The sequence below is a fragment of the Gymnogyps californianus genome, chromosome 1 (genome assembly GCF_018139145.2).
Source record: "Gymnogyps californianus isolate 813 chromosome 1, ASM1813914v2, whole genome shotgun sequence".
Taxonomy (NCBI): domain Eukaryota; kingdom Metazoa; phylum Chordata; class Aves; order Accipitriformes; family Cathartidae; genus Gymnogyps; species Gymnogyps californianus.
The window spans coordinates 86,513,181-86,532,051 of NC_059471.1; the positions used below are offsets into that span (position 1 = coordinate 86,513,181).

Consider the following 18,871-nt stretch of genomic DNA (forward strand, 5'->3'; position numbering starts at 1 on the left):
TTGCCCCTATTATAAGGTGAAGGGACAAAGATGATTTGGAACAATGAACAAAAATCATGTTTCAAAGTTTTAATCACAGAGAAGACCTCAAAGTGGGAAACATCTTAGAGAACACAAAGTTTACACTTTAGCTGCAGGAAATCAATTTTTGAATCCCTACTTCCAATTTTACACTATAGGTAAAAAGAAAGCCAGCAGCAGTTCCCAAAGTTAAACAAGAATTCGTAAAAATTTATCTAGAAAATACTCTTACAGATGGAGCACCTTTCATGGCTTTACAGTCAGCAATCTTGCAATCCTCTACCTGGCAGCTGCTGTTCTACCACTGTTCTTTGCATGGAGACACTGAAAAAGAGAGCTACTTGTGCAAGCTGTTTTCCCCCCGCAAAGGAAAAAGCAGCAAGAAAGGACAATATAAAGCTGCCTAGATTGGGCTATGAAAGGAGCTTTAGCAGCGGACAGGGAAACAAGATGAGGAAGTGTATTCAAGGAAGGCAACGCAGCCTAGCACGTAAGTAGAAACCAGATGGTGTTGAGCCGGAGCAATAATAAGAAATTAATAGTTAAATAGGAAATTTCCTTAAAAACTCTGCAGAGTTTAGGCTGAGCCAGACACGAGCCTGGGAGCAATAAAGACTGGAAAGAACCTCAGGGCAAACCATAACCAATTCTGCCAGGAACAGAGTTTCATCTTTGTCCTGCAGTTGAAGTCTCTCTTATACTGGAGAACTCTGGTACAGTGAAATAAGTTCCTTACAACAGCAGTGTATTCATTGGTGTTTCTCCTTACCACTGACCATGCACTTGACATTTTTTCCACATGTACAAGATTGGTTTTGGCTAGTCTAATATCTGCATCTTCAGTAAACATTCACTGTAATTCAATCATTAACCTTTCTGCTAGCACAACTGAAAGAACAGACACCTTCTGCACTTGGACCTCAAGATGAGTTTTGAGAGCTTTTAACCATTTTCAGACCTGCTCATAGTCTGCTCAATATGTTGAGGAAACCAGTGAGCTAGGGAATGGTTTATAAACCTTATCCTGAAATATTACAGCATTTATGGTGCTTCACAATTGAACCTTATAGGCATACAAAGACAGTAAATTCATATACTTTAAGATCAGTGGACTAAGAATGCTGTATTGGTAGTATCTTTTCCCAATATTTAGCAAGTTTGTACAACAAATATTTTAAACCCAAGAAACATTTGGCAAAATTACTTAATACTAAGAAAATGTTATCCCTAGAATAAGATACCAGATCCATGTAAGGAAAATAGACACTATAATGAAAGAAAAAAGTAAAAGAGAAGACATTTTCGCAAAAGCTCTGGAAGTTCAAATCTAGCACAGAACTCCTCCTTAAAAACCATGTAAAGTAATGAGGCCACTCCATATTTAAAGCCATTTTGGTTTTATCTATTGGGGTAGTCACTTTACATCATACCAAAAAGACTGTATAACGAATACAAGTGTCAAGAATCAGACTTTTATGGCACAAAATGAAGTTTTCCATTAACCTGCTTTCAGAGTTGTTAAATACATAATTGAAGACAAAGAAACTAAGGCTACCACAAAATAATATTTGCATGATGATGTTAGTCTTTATTCAGCTTCTTAACTGACTCCTCCAGTCTGAAGGTGGAGAAGAATCTTTCCATTAGTTTGTTTCAGCGATTTATTCTGGATGAAAAGATTCTTTTCCTACGTTTGACACAAATTTCTTTTCTCATTTATACTGTTATTCAAAGTTCACATAAGCTTTAATGTTGTACCTTACAATGTATGGAATTTGAGATTAAAATAAAACTCTACTCTTAATGTAACCTTTTCTATAATGTAAAAATATTCTACATGTTTAACGTATCAAGAATGTTAAGCATTCACTTTGGGGAAAAACTATTTTATGTATTTTTCAGTACAAACCCAACTGTTAATGTTTTGGATTAAGGTATCCCTGTTAAGTTGGGTGCCACCCAGTGTTCATCTTCTGCAACTACAGCTTGACTACTGTACTTAAAACACAGAAGAGCTATGCATACAAGACAGTTTTCAACAACTGCAAATTTGAGATGCTGCTTACTTTTTTTCTTTACTTCTCCCCTACCCTTCCACTGTGGCAAATTTACATCTTTGAAATAATGAGCGTTTTTAATTATCAAAATCAGTATAAAAATAGCAGCATGCTACTAGACATGAAAAGCAGATTCATCATGCATTATGAATTTAAATGCAGATTTCTGCCTTCCTTTTATATTATCAAAATCTTTTTAAAGTTAACATCAAGGCAAGGGGTATAAGGACAGACACTGCATAGTATGATTTGATACTAATCTGAACTGGGTATTTGTATTTAATCAAAATCCATGATAATTACAGGGTAAACAATTTTTATTTCAAAATACAACCGGAATTGTAGTGATGAAAGCAGAAGAGGGAAAAATGCAGTCTTTTACAGCCCATGTCACTGTATCTCACTTACATCCAGAGGTAAAAGCTCTAATTGGTGAAGAGACAAAATATTTGTGGTGTTTCATTGAACCTTTGTGATAATCCAGCGTTATCCATTTCTAAAGAAATATAAATACTTTAAAACAAACATTGAAAATAAATCCTTTTGATGTAACAAACTACACTCTTTACCGAGAATTTTCAGTCTTCTTAAAAGAAAGGGACTTCACCCAAAAAATAATTGAAATATCAATGTAGAACAATCCTTGGAGGAAAAAAGTCGGAATGTAAACCTCTGTTCCAAATTAGATCTGAAAAACAAAAACACCACACCATGTATTTAATTCACGTGCATTTTTCATCAAGCAACTCTGTCTTTAAGCTATTTTTACGGTTCAACAGGAGACTTCTTGAACTCAGCACAGTACTGTTTTTGCCTCAGCTCATATCCCCTTTTCTTAACACGTGAACAATTACTTTCCTCTTATGTCCCCACCACCACTGTTACAATACTACAGTTATGCAGGTGAGCAATTCTGCCAATATAATTACGCATAAATAATACAGACATAAATTAGCCCATGATTCTCAAAAACGGAAACAAAACTGAGTTTAAGGGTAACTTCCCTAAGTAGTGGCTATCCAAATCAATTTGGTGGCAAAATGAACGCTTTTCTAACCATTCTTCTGACATAAACAACAAAGGAAAGGTTCCATCAAATCTGTCACATTAACTATGACCTTGGAATTCACACTTCATTCTAGGTAGACTAGGATTAGACTCCGCGAGGTTATTCACATTTTCTCTCTTTATGTCTTTTCCTTTCTTAAAGTGTGATATTAATATTATATTGCATAGCTGACAGAAGCTTAAAAACAATCATAGCTGCTCACTTAAATACATTAGTCCACACAAAGATCCATTAGTTTGCAAATTTTATTATTTCAATATTCCTACAGCTACTTATCACTTTGACATATTACAATAGCTTCATTATTAAAAGCACGCAGTACTAGAAAGTGTTTCTAGCTTCAGTAAGCTAAATCTTCAGTAAGCTCAACCACTGACAGGTCCAAACCACAATTTTCAAAAGTCTGAAGAAAAATTCATCAAGATTTTGATATTTTTAAAATATTTGATCTCAGGCATCATATATTGAGAATCTCAAAAAAGTCAAAATAATGTAAGCATTTAAAGAGAATTAGTCTTATTACCAACTCAGAGAGAGAGAGGACTAAAAAGATGAAGAATTAAAACACAATAATATACTTAGAACAATCTATCCAATTAAGTTAACTCACTGGCTCAGTAAGTTACTACTTATCCTCTCAGCCAGTTGGCCCTGCACACATTCATCTCTCAACTGCAAAATAAAGTGCATCATCTCAGAAAACATTTCACAGCAGATTCTACTTCTGCAATTTACTATATAATTTGAATTATAACAATTTTACTACTACAATTTAAGAGTGTGCATGGTCAGTTACTACGGCTTAGTGATAAGCAGTAACACAACTGATTGCGACAATCTGTAAATTCAGGATTACGGTTAACTTTAGTAACTACTAAGATGCAGCTTTTTATGATTTTTGTGTAAACAAAATGGAGACTTAAAGTCTTTGTTTTTTTTAAAAACACAAATCCCTCAATTATCTCTGTAGTTACTATTAGATAGTGAGGTTGTTAAAAGTACAGAGGAATCAGAAAGGTGAAGCCCACAGGTGTTCATGCAGTTCGCCAAAACACCTACATAACCTGTGACCCGCTGCAGCAGCTGGTGCCCAACGTAGTCTGCATCAGCAGTTTATGGCTCACCCTGCCTTGACGGAGCTGGCCACAGCTGCCCTACACGGCACAGGAGCTGAGCCACCAATCCTTGTGCCTGCTCCCTGAGAGGTCTTTCTAGCCTACTGTGCAGGGGACGCCAGGAAATCCTAGTAGTCTGCTACACCTTCCTGTGTCACCTACTTTGCTTTCCATCACGAGCTTGTTGTAAGGAGCTTATACTTCAGAGAGCAGTACTGAGGGCTACATTCAGTTCCTTCAATATGAACATACACAGCTACATCCACGTACGTAGTCGTCAACTTGTGTAACTGCAACTCCTCACATACACATATATACGTACACACACACAATCATTTGAATGGACGCTGCTACGTAACTCTAGGTCTTTGGGGTCAAACGACTTTGATTTTCTTTTAGGCATCTTACGGGTAATGAGGAGACTGCTCTCCATGTATGTTTTAATAATATGACACTAAGCATACTGTTTGCTTAGAGGTCAACTAGAGGTCAACAGAAGAGGGAACAGAAAGCTGGCATGCATACATCCACACCACTTTCTGAAGCAGTTCCTGAGAAGGTGAGCTATTCTGAACATTAATGTCTTATTTTACTTGCTCTAAACCAAGGAAAAACAGCTTATTGCCAAAGATGACAGTTTCAAGCATATGATACAAAATATATATTTACTACTTACGTCATCAATATCTTCATCATCGTCTCCAATATCATCAAACTGGATTTCATCATCATCTCCAGGACCAAATGTGTCTGTTTCATTGATTTTAGCTAAAAAGGAATTTAGAGAAGTTAAGGAGTGCACTCACACCAAGTCAAGATAGATTGAATATTTTTGTCCAATATGAACTTCCAATTTGAAGTGAAAAGATTCTTACCATGTTCTGGAAGCTCCCCATATGCTTTCAGACTTCTGGCTTCATCTGCATTGTACTTTAGAATAACATCAGCCTTGTTATCCTAAATAAGAATTTATCAGAATTTATTAGTCATCTATGAAGAAGAAAACCTCCCTACTAACCTCAGCAGACTAGTAACACCTATATTATTTACAGAATATCTTGTTCCTCCTTCCCCTCCAGTTCCTTTAAATGTGAAGTAAAAAATGCTCATTTGTAGAATATCTTCATTTCTTCTGGGTGATAACTTAATTTTCTCCTATCATACGTAATTTGAGAAGTTCAGTTTCATGCCTTTGAAATTAATCTTTCTCTAACCAGAGAACACACACAGTGAGGTGTTTGGTGGTCAGTCAGAAAGTGTCAAAACTTCCTAGTTTTAAGTAGGTTAATATATACAGTAAATGACAGTATCTTAAATGTTTTACAACTCTAACATACGTTTCGGAAGCAGAATCTATCTTGAAACAACTGATGACACAACACTAGGATTCATGAAAAAGCATTTACCTAATGAAAATTTGACAACTGTTTTCCATTAACCTTTACATTAGATAAAATTATGCTACTCTATTTTTAGAAATTTAAGTAGAAACAAATCACTGATCAATTGGCCTCTTAAGGTAAAAGCCTAAACATCAAGGCTCCAAAATTCTGATTACCAAAAATTCTGATTATCACAATAAAATGTTTGGTGCTTGGCTCAATCTCCCTTGTATCACAAAATCCAAGCATCAAACAGCTACCCCCGGGAAAAAAAAGGTCAGGTGTGATGCCAATAAGCACCTTCACTCACAAAGTCTCAGGATGCAATTTAGAAGAACAAGTTGGACCAGGATTTGTCATCTACTCATGACAATCCTTCTGTAATACAAGGAAACTAAAAGTTATGATTTAGCATAACTAAATACAAATTCAAAGAAAGTTAGATGGGAATCTCCTCATGATATCCACTGCAATTTAACATTAAGTAAAGCTGTTTGTAAGATATTCTTCATTGGCAAATTACACTGAATTTTTACCTGGTAGTCTCTTAAGCCAACCAATATAATATCAGATGTATTTATCCAAACCTGAAACAGAAAACATATGTTATATTGCAGGAATTCAACTTCTGTTGTATAACACAAGAGTCAAACAGCACATTTAGGTTTACCGAGAGACACGAAACATTTCACTACAGCCACCATTTTCACTTTCTAACCAGTAAACTGGAAATATCCAATTTCCTATTTTAACAGCAAAACCAAGCTCATAAATACTCAGAGATATATTATTTCACATGTTACAGAGCTATTACTAAGGTAAATCAAACTTCTCTGAAGAGCTTCTAGCCAACAAGGTGGTTATTAAGTCATAACTTCTGAGAAAACAGAAATAACACATCAAGCCACCACCCTGTGAACTGGGCTCCACAAGGGCAAAAATGAAAGAAAAAACTGATGAAGGTGGTGATGGACAAGCACAGTTAAGAGCACAAGAAAATGAATGGAGTTGTTTCTAGTAACTGACTATGCTAACCAGTCAAACCAAAGCCAGAAGCCTGCAAAACAGGACATGCTAATTTAAATGCACAAGATAGTTCTATCCCACATCAGCTTGATTTTTTGAGAGGTGAAATATATTTCAGTTGAGATTTCCTTTCTTTTAGACATGAGGAATAGGTAAGTGATGCTTTCTGTAGCGAGAAATTAATTCTGCAGCACCTAGCATTTATCTATGTACATTCTCCATTACCTTCAACAGTTTATTGCAGTGTATTGCAGGCAGCTAGCAGGGCTCACACAGATACCAAGATACGTGCATTCACTGGTCTCCAAAAACAGACAGGTGCAACAATCCAGAATGAACACAGTGAACGTCTGTTTTTATTGGGAACAGACTATCTGAGAGGACCTCCTCCGTACCATACACCAGCAGAGGTTAGAAAGCTGTAACATCTGACAAGGGGAAGAGGGGACACCATCCAAAGATGGCAAAGTTAAGAATGCAAACACGTACACCTGACTTCCCTGAAGGTACAAACTTTTGCAGATCAGCTTTGCACAAAAGTATTTTGGGAACTGATGAAGTGGACAATGAAATGATGGCATCTCAGGTGCCTCCAGGAAGCTATAAAGAAACCTTCCCAAACCGCCCTTACTGAACTATTCTCAGATAAGTCACCCCGTGAGAAGATGATAATTATTCAGTTCCTCCCCAGATCAAACTAAGTGGGGTATCAAACCCTGATTCTTACTGGTTTCAGGAAAAGGTGGCTTTGGACAACCCTTTTACACATTTATTTTCCTATGCTGGGTGTCAATCTTCATGTTAATAGAAGTTCTCCTGCTAAGCTAAGTACTGATCTATATCTCAGATATAACATGCTGATTTTCCAAACAGTCATCAAGTTCCTCATCTACAATTAGGGAGCTTTTTAATATTTCATATACATGTAAGTTTCTGGAATATGAAAAATTAATATTGCATAAGCAGCCCCAAAAAATCTCCCCTGAAATATACACATCCAAAGGCAGCCCTTCAGCTACAAGCTTCACTCAAAAGCCGATGACTGTCTATTTTTGTGCTGGCAATACAAACAGAAGAACAAACTAGTTTACTATCAAAAAAGAAGTTTAAGATATTAAGTACAGTAGAAATATTAACTTTTGTAACGAGCTACATATGTACAATTTTTACATAATGCCACTGTTCTCTATTGCAATGCTTCAGAATTACCTTTTTTCTTAGTTTCCCTCTAATATGACATAACCTCTTCACACCATCAAAACATAACGCCTCCAGTCTTCCATTGCCTAACATCTTGATCACTTGGGCATATTCTGAAAGAGATGGTAACATATAGGAAAACTTCTAAACAAATACAGCTTCGTGAAACAACCAGTAACTTTTGCCACTGTAACCAAAATTTGCTGTAACATTTTATCAAACATGAACAGCTGAGAGGAGCTTTGATCAGCCACACAGGCTGCTGAACGTATCACAGCTTCTGTATCATTGTTGATGTTAACATTTTCAAACACTGCTCATTCTTGGTTGTATCCATGCTTTTGTTCCCTCTGAAATGCTTACTACAGATAATTTTTAGAGCTATTGGGTCACACTCAGAGTTTGAAAGTTTATGACAGCATCACAGCGCCTGTCCTAACGTACAAAATCTCATGCTATTGTTGAGGGAAGAGGAGAAAGCGGCACATCCTGTTATCCCCACTGATACTCTGAATCCCTTCTGTAGAAGCTCTGTGGAAAAAAAATGCTGTTCTTGAAAGGACGTGTTCTGGTGTGCTCAAAAACTGTCTGAAAGGCAAGTATCAGGCTTCAGCTGAAAGCTATGAAGCTTCTCTCCAACACCCACCATCAATCTCTCACCTTGTATTTAATCTCCTTCCCTCACCAAGTTCCAGAAATCACTACTGAAGTACTTCACATACACGCTATTAAAGTTTGCAGCACAACGTATTACCATTTAACTAAAAAGAATAAAGCTGGTAAGAATTATAACATTATCTGACCACCCATACTTGCCAGGAAAAAAAATTTCTCAATTAGCTGGAGCTGTATTTCAATATTCTAAAATCTTTCCTTAGCACAAGTTAGTGCAACAAACCACATGAGACTATTAATAACCGCGAATAATGTTTCATTAAGTAGATTTTGCTTGGGAGTTGAAAAGGATTTTAAGTTTTATAGGTGCATCACAATCAACTCCTTTTTTCCTTACAACTGTCACAGAATATCAAAAAGAGCTTAAAAAATGAGTTCAGTGGTCACTTCTTTTACAGTGATTTAAGTCAGTACTTTTCCTGTATTTCTAACAAACCAACTGATTAATTGGTCACTAGGCAAGTAGTTGCACATATGTGAGCAACCGCAAGAGTGTGACACCCAAGACAGGGTAAGCCAAAAGGGAGGTGAGCTCACTGTCACCAAAAGGCAGGGGAGAGGGGAATCCTAGTCATCACCCTCCAGCTGAACACTCCCGTGGCTTACTTCACCTGACAACATCCAAGTAAGGACCTTACCTATTGCTCCTGTTTCAATAATTGTTAGACGTCCCAACCCAGGAGCCAATTCAACCGAACCACCGGGGGACAGCGGAAGAACAGTGAGATGTACTGTTCTGCCAGGTCAGAGACTTTGGAGAGCTCATCGAAGGATCCAAGAAACGTTACAGTTGGTATAAAACAGAAAGCGGACTGTGCATCCAAAAGACAACAAACAACTACTGGCAACACTGAACTATATCAGCTAAGCTAGCTGCTTACAGGCCCTCACACAGAGTTACTCAAGGGATTTCTATGGAATGTTTACATACATACTGTATTACACACAGCATCACAATAAGGTCAAGGAGAGGCAAGTTTCATTCTTAAGTGGTGAAGCTATTTAAAACTTCCCTTTTCCTAATGTCTTCCTCCTACACTCAATATGTCATTTAGAATTCAAATACAACCCCCGTAAGAATACCTCTCTTTATTCCACAATAACTTTGTATTTCTCAGACACGATGCCTTCTTTGTGTAGCAACTTCCAACGTACGTCACTTACAGTATGTGACTGAAAACAATGGCATTGCCATACTACAGTTAAAAAACTCACCTTGCCCGTCTTCCTTGAACACCAGTTCTCTTTTTTCTGATTCATTCTCATTCTTACCTCGTCGCCTATTTTTACCTCCTTTGCCTAAATTAAAAGGGGGGAAAAAAGAGCATGTGTTACTATCTCTGAATACAGTGAATGAAATAATCAGACTTATGGGGATTTCTGTGCTTGTTCTCTATATGGCTGTTTTGAGTATCCTATCCAGATCTAGATTTTTTGCTTAATTTTAACATTTTTAGCTCTAAATTTTTAACTGAGTAGTAACATAGTAATTAAAAGATTAGACAGAGCCTCCACTATTTAAGATGTCCTGGTTGCTCTGGAGTGACAGCAGCCTTCAACAAGGATTTGCAGAAAATCGCCACTTTCAATTTTTGTGACTGCTGCTATGAAATAGCTTATAAATAATGGTGGGATAACCTGATGCACGTAACCACCAACGAGCAGAAGAATAACTTGAGGGATTATGGTAGTGCTGAAATCCCTGAAATATTCAGAGGAAAGCTTACGGTCTAAGTGAAGATGCCCTTTTTAAAAGGCACACATGTGGCAACAGGATTAAGTGCTCTTCATGAAAACGCAGAAAAGTAGATCATAATCCCCCCCCCCCCCCCCCCGTTAAAAAGCTGCTATTCCCTTCCTCTCACTCTTTCTTTTCCTTTAAGCAGCGGAGTGGGGGAAAAGGGGAGAAGCAGCAGTTCCCAGCGAGCGCACGGAGGGGCACGCACCCCCGGCCGGTTCCTCGGCGGCCGCCCCTGACAGACAAGCCCCGCCAGGGCCTCCCCCTCCCGGCCGGCCAGGCCCCAGAGGCCTCCAACACGCCGCTGGGCCGCGTACGACCGGGACCAGGCCGGGACCCGCGCCCGACAAGGGCCGGGAGCGGGGAGGGGCAACCGACCCGGCGGGCCCGGCGGACCCGCCGGCACGGCGGGGTGGGCGGGAGGGCTCCTCCGCCCCCTCCCCGCCCCGCCCGCGGGCACCAGGCCGCGGCGGCTCCCACGTGAGAGGAGGCGGCGGCGGCGGCGGCGGGGCGTCCCCGGGCCTCCCCAGCGCGGCCGCGCCCGGGCCCGGCCTCGTCGCTACGGCGAAGGGACGGGCCGCCGCGGAAGGCCCAGCGGAGGGGAGAGCGCCTCACCTTTATTCTTCGGCATGGCGCCGGGCGCTCCGCCACGGAGGGGCTGCGGGCAGGGGCGGCGGTTGAGGCTTCACGCGGCTCCCGCGAGACGGAGGCGGGCGGCGGCTCCGGGCGGGATCGGCGGCGGCTCCTCGCGCGGCGGGGCCGGGGCTGCGGCTGACTCGTGCGTTCCGGCCGCTGGCGCCGATCCGACCCACAGCGCCCCCTGGCGCGCGGGCGGGCTCGCCGCCTCCCGGCAGCGCCACTTCTGCGCATGCGCCTCGCGCCCTCCTGGCAGCCTGCCCGCTCCCGGCGGCGCAGCGATGTCGGGGAGGTCACACCTCAATGGGCGGTGTGATCGGCGGGCGCCGCGCGATTGGCCAGGACTCCGCGCCGGGCGGGCAGCGGCGGCCAATCAGGGCCTCCAGGAGGCGCCTGTCCGCGCGAGCGGCGGCGCTGGGAGGGCGCGGGAGCTGCGTGCTGCAGGTGGGCTCGGTCGGGGCCCGGCGGCGGCGGCCCCGCGGGGCGCTTCGGTCTCACTCAAACACGCACGAACCTAAACGGGCCGCTGAAACGGCCCCACGGAGGGGTTTTTTTTTGTTGTTGTTTTTTTTTTTTTTTACAACGCCGACCCCCCAAAAACGGTGCCGGCGGGCGCCCTGCTGCCCCCCCACGGCAGCCCGCCGCCGCCCCGGGCCCGCTCCCCGCCTGCAGCCGCCGCTCTCCCCTCGCTCCACCGTGCCCGCGCCGGGCGTGGGACCCGGCATCGGCTTCGGGAACGGCAGCTCACGGGGATTGCGGGGACTTCTTGTGGTGGATTTTACGGAAGAGAAGGAGGTGTCGCCCCTCTGCCCGGAGGAGCGGGCAGCACACGGCCACCGAGCCTGCGGGAAACCTCACGCCTCTCGGGGAGAAAAAACGTAGTTAGAAACTCAAGTGATAAACGGTCACAAACGGGAGGGGATGAATGCGGGAAAGCCTGAAGTAAGGCAAGATAGCATCACCAGCATCCCATATTATCTCGACCTCCCTTTCTAGAGCTTCTCAAGGCTTACAGGTTATCCAGTTTACTCGAAAATTCATTTAAAAATGTTTTTAGACAGGCAGGATAAAGCCTTGCATGGGCACAGGGCTGCACCGATACACCCGTCGGATCCAAGGTGTGAATTTCACGTGGGAGATAACGCTGCCCCCTCTCTCCTCACCGTTGCTTTCTGTTGTGCTGTGTGCTGCCTGTTACCAAACCCCTCTTTGTGTCCTCTTACAGCTTTCTTTTGGTACACTTAGCAAGACCTCTGGTTACGTTCCTCATCTATTGTGTGTCACAATTACTGTAATTCTATGTAGACTATGCAAACTTTCAAAAATCTTCCGTCTTTTCCAGGTTGCAAGGCTAAAAAAAAAGGATTACCGTTGTAAGCTTCCGAGTTGTGTGAGATGCTGGAACATGTGGGCATGTTGTTTATGGAGTACTTCTGCATGTATTCTCATTTTTCAAATGTTTAAAGGTTCATTAATTATCAAATATGCCTCTGTTTTCAATGTCCAGAGCAATGCAGGCATTGCAAGTATTACTTAGTAGCCTCCCTTTAAGTTGTACTTTACAGTTGACTGGAGTCTACAGGGTATTAAAATACAATATTCTCGCACTTTGGTCTTGCTGTGTCATATATTGGGTCTATAGCATCTACTGAATACGAGTGGTTTTCCTTTGGCTCCCTATTTACCTTACTAATAGTGACCTGACTAAATACGCTGTCATATAGTGACATTTTAAGTGACAAATGCTTATTAAAAACACTTTCTGGTTGGAAATGCACACTTGGTAGGCTGCAAATGTAGCTCAGTGTTAGTGATGAACAAACAACAACTTTTATAACCGGGCAGAACAAGTGATTAACAAAAAAGCACTTTTTTTTTTTTTTTTTTTTAAGATGTTTGAAAGTTTATTCATAGTAGAAATTTCAATTTCTTTTGAAGACTACAAAACCTGCCATTAGACAGGAGTACAAGCAATGACATCTTTCCAGAACTGTTCATAGTTACATCTGGAACAGTTCTAATTACACATTAATAGCATGATTGGAACATTTCCTAGATCAGACTCTGAATAAAACAATCATTTAAAGTATTCAGTACAATTTTTTTTTTTTACTAGTATTTCAGTTCTATGACAGCAGTGCCAAGCATCTAACAGATGCTATTGTAATGGTCTAGAACAAGGTACGATACCACCGATTTCCTGGAACAGTACCTTAGACTCACTTACATGCCATGCTGAGAAAACTAGTATAAAGTATGATTGTATAGAATTGTAGAAAAATATTTTATCTGTGATTTTGTCATTTTTTAAAAACGTTTTAAGTAGACTTCCCACCCCCCCCAACTAGGTTGCAAAATAATTACATCCCTCATAAGTACACCTTCCCTTTGATTAGGTCAAGAGTATCAAGATAAAGCTAATCATTTACATCATTTTCATAAGTGAAAATTCAGCTATTAACCATTGCTGCTTACTAAGGACCAGCATACTTTGAATCCTTTCCTTCCAATAATAGAAAAGCACAGCTTTAGTTGGTACACCACATTTACAAAAGCAAAACACACACAAAAAAATCCCAGACACGTAAATCTATTTTCTTATGCCCTTGTCGCTTTAGAAAAAAGTTTTAAATATTCTCTTGAAAAACTCCGTTTAAGTTTCATTCAACGTTATAGTGATTATGAATAAAGAACTTTGCCCTTACTGGATATAGATGGCATTTAATCATTATTGCAACTACGCTCTTCCCTCTGTTCTTTCATGCTCTCAAGCACAGTAAGTGGTAATTTCACACTAAAAAAAATAAACCATGGCCTACATACAGAAAATTTACCTGTATCTGCAGTTCTCCTTTTTTATCCTCTATGACTCTGTATCCTAGAGTCACCTGCTATGCTTTGCAGCCCAAGAAGCAGTCCAGCAATGAATTTACACAGTGTGTCATACATACTCACATTCTAATAGAAAGGTGCTAAGATTCAAAGAAGCATTATGTGGATTTCTTTATGGCTTCTAACAACTGCAGCTACAAAAACATAAAAATAAATGTGAACATTGTGAACAGGGATCCAAAACAGGAGGTAAGGTACATAAAACCACGTAAGCCTAGCCTGTAAAATATACCTCCTGCATAGACGGGCCCTTTATACCTTGGTAGCCCTTTATAACTTGGTTTAGAAAGTAACTTAAAAACATAGTGGATCTAGACTTCAACACATTTGAGTTAGCATGTGCTAAACTGCCCTGTTTTATTAGCATTTAAAATGTTCATCCTATGCTGCTATATACATGACATAGTAGCAACATCTGTAAAGTCTAGACTAAATTAACAGCTTACTTGAGAATGCAGATACGTAAACTGTAGGAGTTCGCTTCACTATTTGGCTAATGACCAGTGAGCTTGAGGGCCACAAAATATGGCTAAAATAAAACTACTGAAAGTACTTTTTTATTATTTTAACATGGATACTGTGAACAGTGAAGCAGCTTAACACTTCCTCCTTTTAGTCTGTTCTTTGCCAGGTATACATACACACTGAGAACACAGGAGAAATTCCTTCCTGAACTGAAATGCTATTATTGACACACTAACAAGTACTGCCATCCCTTTATTTCAACAGTGTCAGTTTTAAATCTTGTTTGTTGACTAGATATGACAATCTTCAGATTAACACATTTAAAAGCCACTCCAGAAGGTATGGTTTCTAGATTTTGATAAGTCTGACTTACAATCGCTCACAGAGCTGAAAATACATTTTCTGAAAGGTAAGGTTTTACTAAATTCCTCTGGAACTGCAGACACTGTCAAAGAAAAATTAAAATGGCCTTTTTCTACCTCTAGTTAAAGATGTTTCTTGAAGGAAGGGCAGATGCATCTGTACAGCTAAAGGGAACTTGAATGCTAGAGCACCAAGTAAGGGAAAAATGGTAATTGCTTGGAAGAGCTGTATGTTCAAATTTCTGAGATCTATGGCAATTTAAGAATCCTTGTTCATAAAACCAATTCCTTAACAATTATATGATGGATTAAATATTTAACAGATCTTTAAGGGCAATAAAAGTGGGATCCTTTGCAAGTCTAACAAAGGAAGCTTCCCCAAGGAACTTGGAAAAACTTGTGGCAGAAGGAACACTCTCACATTCATTTAGAGCAAATCTGTGGTGTCATAAAGGTGATCCTCCCTTTCAACAAACCTCTGATGATTTCAGGGAAACTAGCAAATTAATCACCATAAAAGAAATTTAATACCACTAAATCAAGAAAATACCTTCTTATGCAAAACACAAAATTGCACCTTTTAGTTTTTAAATTGTATTGTTCACATAGAGCTTTTCCTCCAGATCCATGTTTATTAAAGCTGGAATTCCAAATAGCCGTTTTCATATCTGGAATGAGTTGATGTAGCATATCTTTTTGGTGGAGTGGGACACTCACTGAATTCAAACACATTCCAGTGCACCTTCTCATGTGGGCAATTTGATCTTTCAAGGCTAGCCATCAAGATGCGCCTTTAATTACTTAAGACACCGAGAGGCCAAGAATATTAGAAGTTTATATTAGTATTTAAAAGGAGTCTTTCACCCTCATTACAAACTTGCTTCCATCTGGGGAAAAGTGAGAACACGCACTCTGAACAGCTTTGTCTTACCTGACTAGGACAACACTATTTTCACGGTAAATTATAATGACCCTTTTCTAACCCCTGACAGATCTGGATGACTCTCCTCTCGTTTTGCTTTGGACATCAGTTAAAATTATCAGAAAATAACCGACAGAACATTAGATCCATCAGTTTTGCAACCACAATGGATGCAGTTTAAACCTACTTTTTGCAGGCTTCTGCTTATTAGCGGACAATATATTTTGCTTTACCTTCAATGTTGCCTTTCTTCTATAATGCCAACATTCACTGAACAAATCCTTTGCAGCTTAAACAAAAGTCACAGAATAGAGATAAAATATTAACAATGGATTATAAGAATAAACAATATAGAAATGTCCTCTATCAGAAAGTATTTAGCAATGATTCCTGAGTCCAGAGATAAGATGGGAGAGAATAAAAGGGAGGGGAGGGGGAACAAAAGACAGAGTGAGATACGGAGCAAGTTATCTTTTCTCTGGGTTATATTACCTATTGTATATATAGTATGGTGAGAGATCCACTGTTTAAATTTTGAATACTATAAACAGTATCCTGATTTTCATAACATGACATGCAGCGTCAAAAACGTGGAAATGTAGAAAAGACATAGGCAAGGAGAAATACATATTCATAGTATTACATTCAATAGCTGTTTAACAGTCAGGCTTCTTTTAGAGCTGTCCAACAATACTGATTAATCCAGGTGAACTGTTTAATCAGACTTAATTGTCAAAATGATTAATAATATCTAAGTAAAACAAGGCATGTATACATTAAAGAAAACAGCACGGAAATGTACTGCTTGTGAACTGTTTACAAAAACATACAAAATGTTGGATGGCACAAAGTATATAGTGCTAATATAAACAGATTGTTTAAGCTAAGTGCTTAACATAAACTGTCCATCTCTACCTGTAACAAAGAATATTTTAGGGGACAAAAAAATATTCCTTATAAAAATAATGCTATGTGGTGCAGAGTGCTTTATTCAGTGTATTTTTGACAGAGGCGGCATTCGTAATTCTTCTGGTTTATTCAATCGTGAACATGATCATTTTCATTGTGTTTCCACTTGTCACTCCATTTGAAGCTCCAGTAAGATCAGTAACTTGCCATCAACAGTTTAAAGCGAGAATAGATGAAAGCAGTAGCAGCAGCAGGAGCAGCAGCATTATAGGTACCAGCTGGGACAGAGTGTGCTTGCAGGTATCTGTCAGATATGTGCTACCTGTCGCCATGATTTGTGCTATCATCTTATGCCATGGTACCAAATATCTGGTTGAGGTCACTTCACAGGGCTGTTGAGGTAATTTTTTTTATACCTCTCCTCTGAGCAAGAGTAGAACGGCCGACTGGCTCCAAAACTGGTGACTGATTACGATTCAAAGCAGAGTAAGTTGCTGCCATTGCACCCTGTGGGGCAGAGGGGAAAAAAACCCAAGAAAAGTACGTTGTGACTGATGCACACGCTAGAGATTACACAGCGCTACGTGCCAGAGATTCTGAATGAGTTTTAACTTCCAGTCTACTTTTATCTACAAAACAGAAACATACCACTGCATTACTTAAATACCAGCAGTGTTAGGAGTGAGTGTTTTTTAGGGTAATAAATAGTTTTCAGATCAATCTAAAGCAATTTTACCTTGCTTATAAAACAAACCCAGAAGGTATAAGATAGATTGCTAAATTAAGTTCTCTCTGCATGCTTTGTGAGATAGTTGGGGAATGAAATCCCGTCGGTAGGCTGTCTCTGCTTATCACTTATATAACCATTTCAGTTTTCAACAAAATATTTAAAAATCACCCACATTATTCAGCACATGAAGATTTATTTAAAAAAAAAAAAGTTAGAAAGTTGTGAGCCGTGGGATCAGAACTTCCCCCTCTTTCCACTTGTGTTTTTGGATGCTAGAAATTTCTAATAGCTGACTTAGAAAGAGTGTTAATTGTATTCTTCAGATCCCTTTTATGTTGCACGACAGAGATTCTTGGATGTAGGACAGAAGGCAGGGTGGAATACAGAGAAGTAGAATTCAATTATTTTTTATTTATCTCTGCTTGTTCAAAGTGAAAAAAAGTTTATCAGGGTCAAAACCAGACTGTGTTTCAGAGTGCAGAACAGTACAATATCATATTAATTAACACTGCCTTTTTGACTTATTTTTAGCTTATACTGTGATCATGAAGTATACTGTTTTCTTTAGTCACTGACAATTAACCTCCTCTGAAACTGTAAAATTAGCCAAACTATTTTTCAGCTCCCCTGTAGTCACCTGACAACATTTTTCACTATCAGAAGAATGAGTTGTTCTATGCTGGTTTCTTAAGGCAGTTAAGCCTCCCAGTGTCAGTCAGTCCAATAAATTTCAAACCTAAGAAAATGAGTCTTTTTCAAATGTATTACATTTATTCTCCATGGGTGGGTTCTTATGAAATCCTATTATATATTACAAGTTCACTTTATGGCTTAGTGCAACTCCAAGTCATACCAACTTTTACATAGTATTTAGAGGAAACATGCTACAGTAACTTTTTTTTTTTTAAAAATCCTTTTGTTTACACTAATTTTGGCTAAACAGCAAGCTGAACAAATATCTACTTACCTTCACTAAATGGGGAGCGTCCTGCCTGTTCAGCTGGTATTGAGGCAACTGGTCACAGTGAACTATCCAGGGGTGACTAAGAACTTGGGCTGCAGTCAATCTTTGATGTGGGTCAACATGAAGCATTTTTGAAACAAGGTCCTGTCAATAATATACAAAGACTCAATACAAATAACAGTAAAATTTCAGCTTTAAAACAGATTACAGTTCAAAACTGAAGATTTTAGCAATATAAAAATATGTTCATAACGTCAGTTTGAAACAGCTGAAAAACTGCCCAGCAATGCTAACACTGTATCTTTTAATTATGTGACTTAACGGATGTTTGGTAACACAACAGGAAGGTATCCAATTAAGTGAGGCAAAATACACTAACATAAAAATATGCATATTTGGCTAGAGTAGAGGCCCCACTACACTGGTATTTTATTTTTAACAATGACAAATAGTAGATATGTAGGAAATGAGTATTGAAAAAGGAACAATTAAAAAATAGAGATGATCCTTCCCTTTGCATGACTTCCCAGTGTCTAACAATCTTTCAACAACTGTGCAAGTTGAAGGTTGAATTTTAGTACTCCTGCTGGCCATATATGTACCCTTAGTGATTTTTACCTCATCCCCTCTGAACTCATTGTTGTGGTTTAACCCCAGCCAGCAACTAAGCACCACGCAGCTGCTTCCCCCTCCGCCCTCCCAGTGGGA

At 39.7% G+C, this 18,871-nt stretch overlaps 2 protein-coding genes across 3 annotated transcripts in view; both read right to left on the bottom strand.

Moving 5' to 3' along the window:
• Window positions 1-1,479: 1,479 nt before the first annotated feature.
• Window positions 1,480-11,034, bottom strand: EIF1AX (eukaryotic translation initiation factor 1A X-linked). Its single transcript, XM_050907632.1, has 7 exons — window positions 10,899-11,034; window positions 9,761-9,844; window positions 7,880-7,983; window positions 6,181-6,231; window positions 5,138-5,219; window positions 4,939-5,030; window positions 1,480-2,766 (listed from the first exon to the last, which is right to left on the bottom strand). Exons 1-7 carry the CDS (start codon window positions 10,912-10,914, stop codon window positions 2,761-2,763), a joined length of 435 nt encoding a protein of 144 aa, XP_050763589.1. The 5' UTR covers window positions 10,915-11,034; the 3' UTR covers window positions 1,480-2,760.
• A 2,225-nt stretch (window positions 11,035-13,259) lies between these two features.
• RPS6KA3 (ribosomal protein S6 kinase A3) overlaps window positions 13,260-18,871 on the bottom strand; it is a 79,588-nt gene continuing 73,976 nt past the window's right edge. For both annotated transcript variants that reach the window (XM_050915518.1, XM_050915510.1), the window contains exons 21-22: window positions 18,167-18,307; window positions 13,260-16,976 (exon numbers count right to left, since the gene is read on the bottom strand). In XM_050915518.1, the coding sequence (XP_050771475.1) occupies window positions 16,854-16,976; window positions 18,167-18,307 (264 nt within the window). In that variant the 3' untranslated portion in view covers window positions 13,260-16,853. The remainder of the gene's footprint in view (window positions 16,977-18,166; window positions 18,308-18,871) is intronic.

Excerpts from the sequence above, each read along its gene's own strand:
- EIF1AX (XM_050907632.1), bottom strand. Across the intron at positions 6,232-7,879 it reads GAGGGAAACTAAGAAAAAAG|GTTTGGATAAATACATCTGA; the intron begins GTAATTCTGAAG and ends TTTCTGTTTCAG. Across the intron at positions 5,220-6,180 it reads TTGGCTTAAGAGACTACCAG|GATAACAAGGCTGATGTTAT; the intron begins GTAAAAATTCAG and ends ATTCTTATTTAG.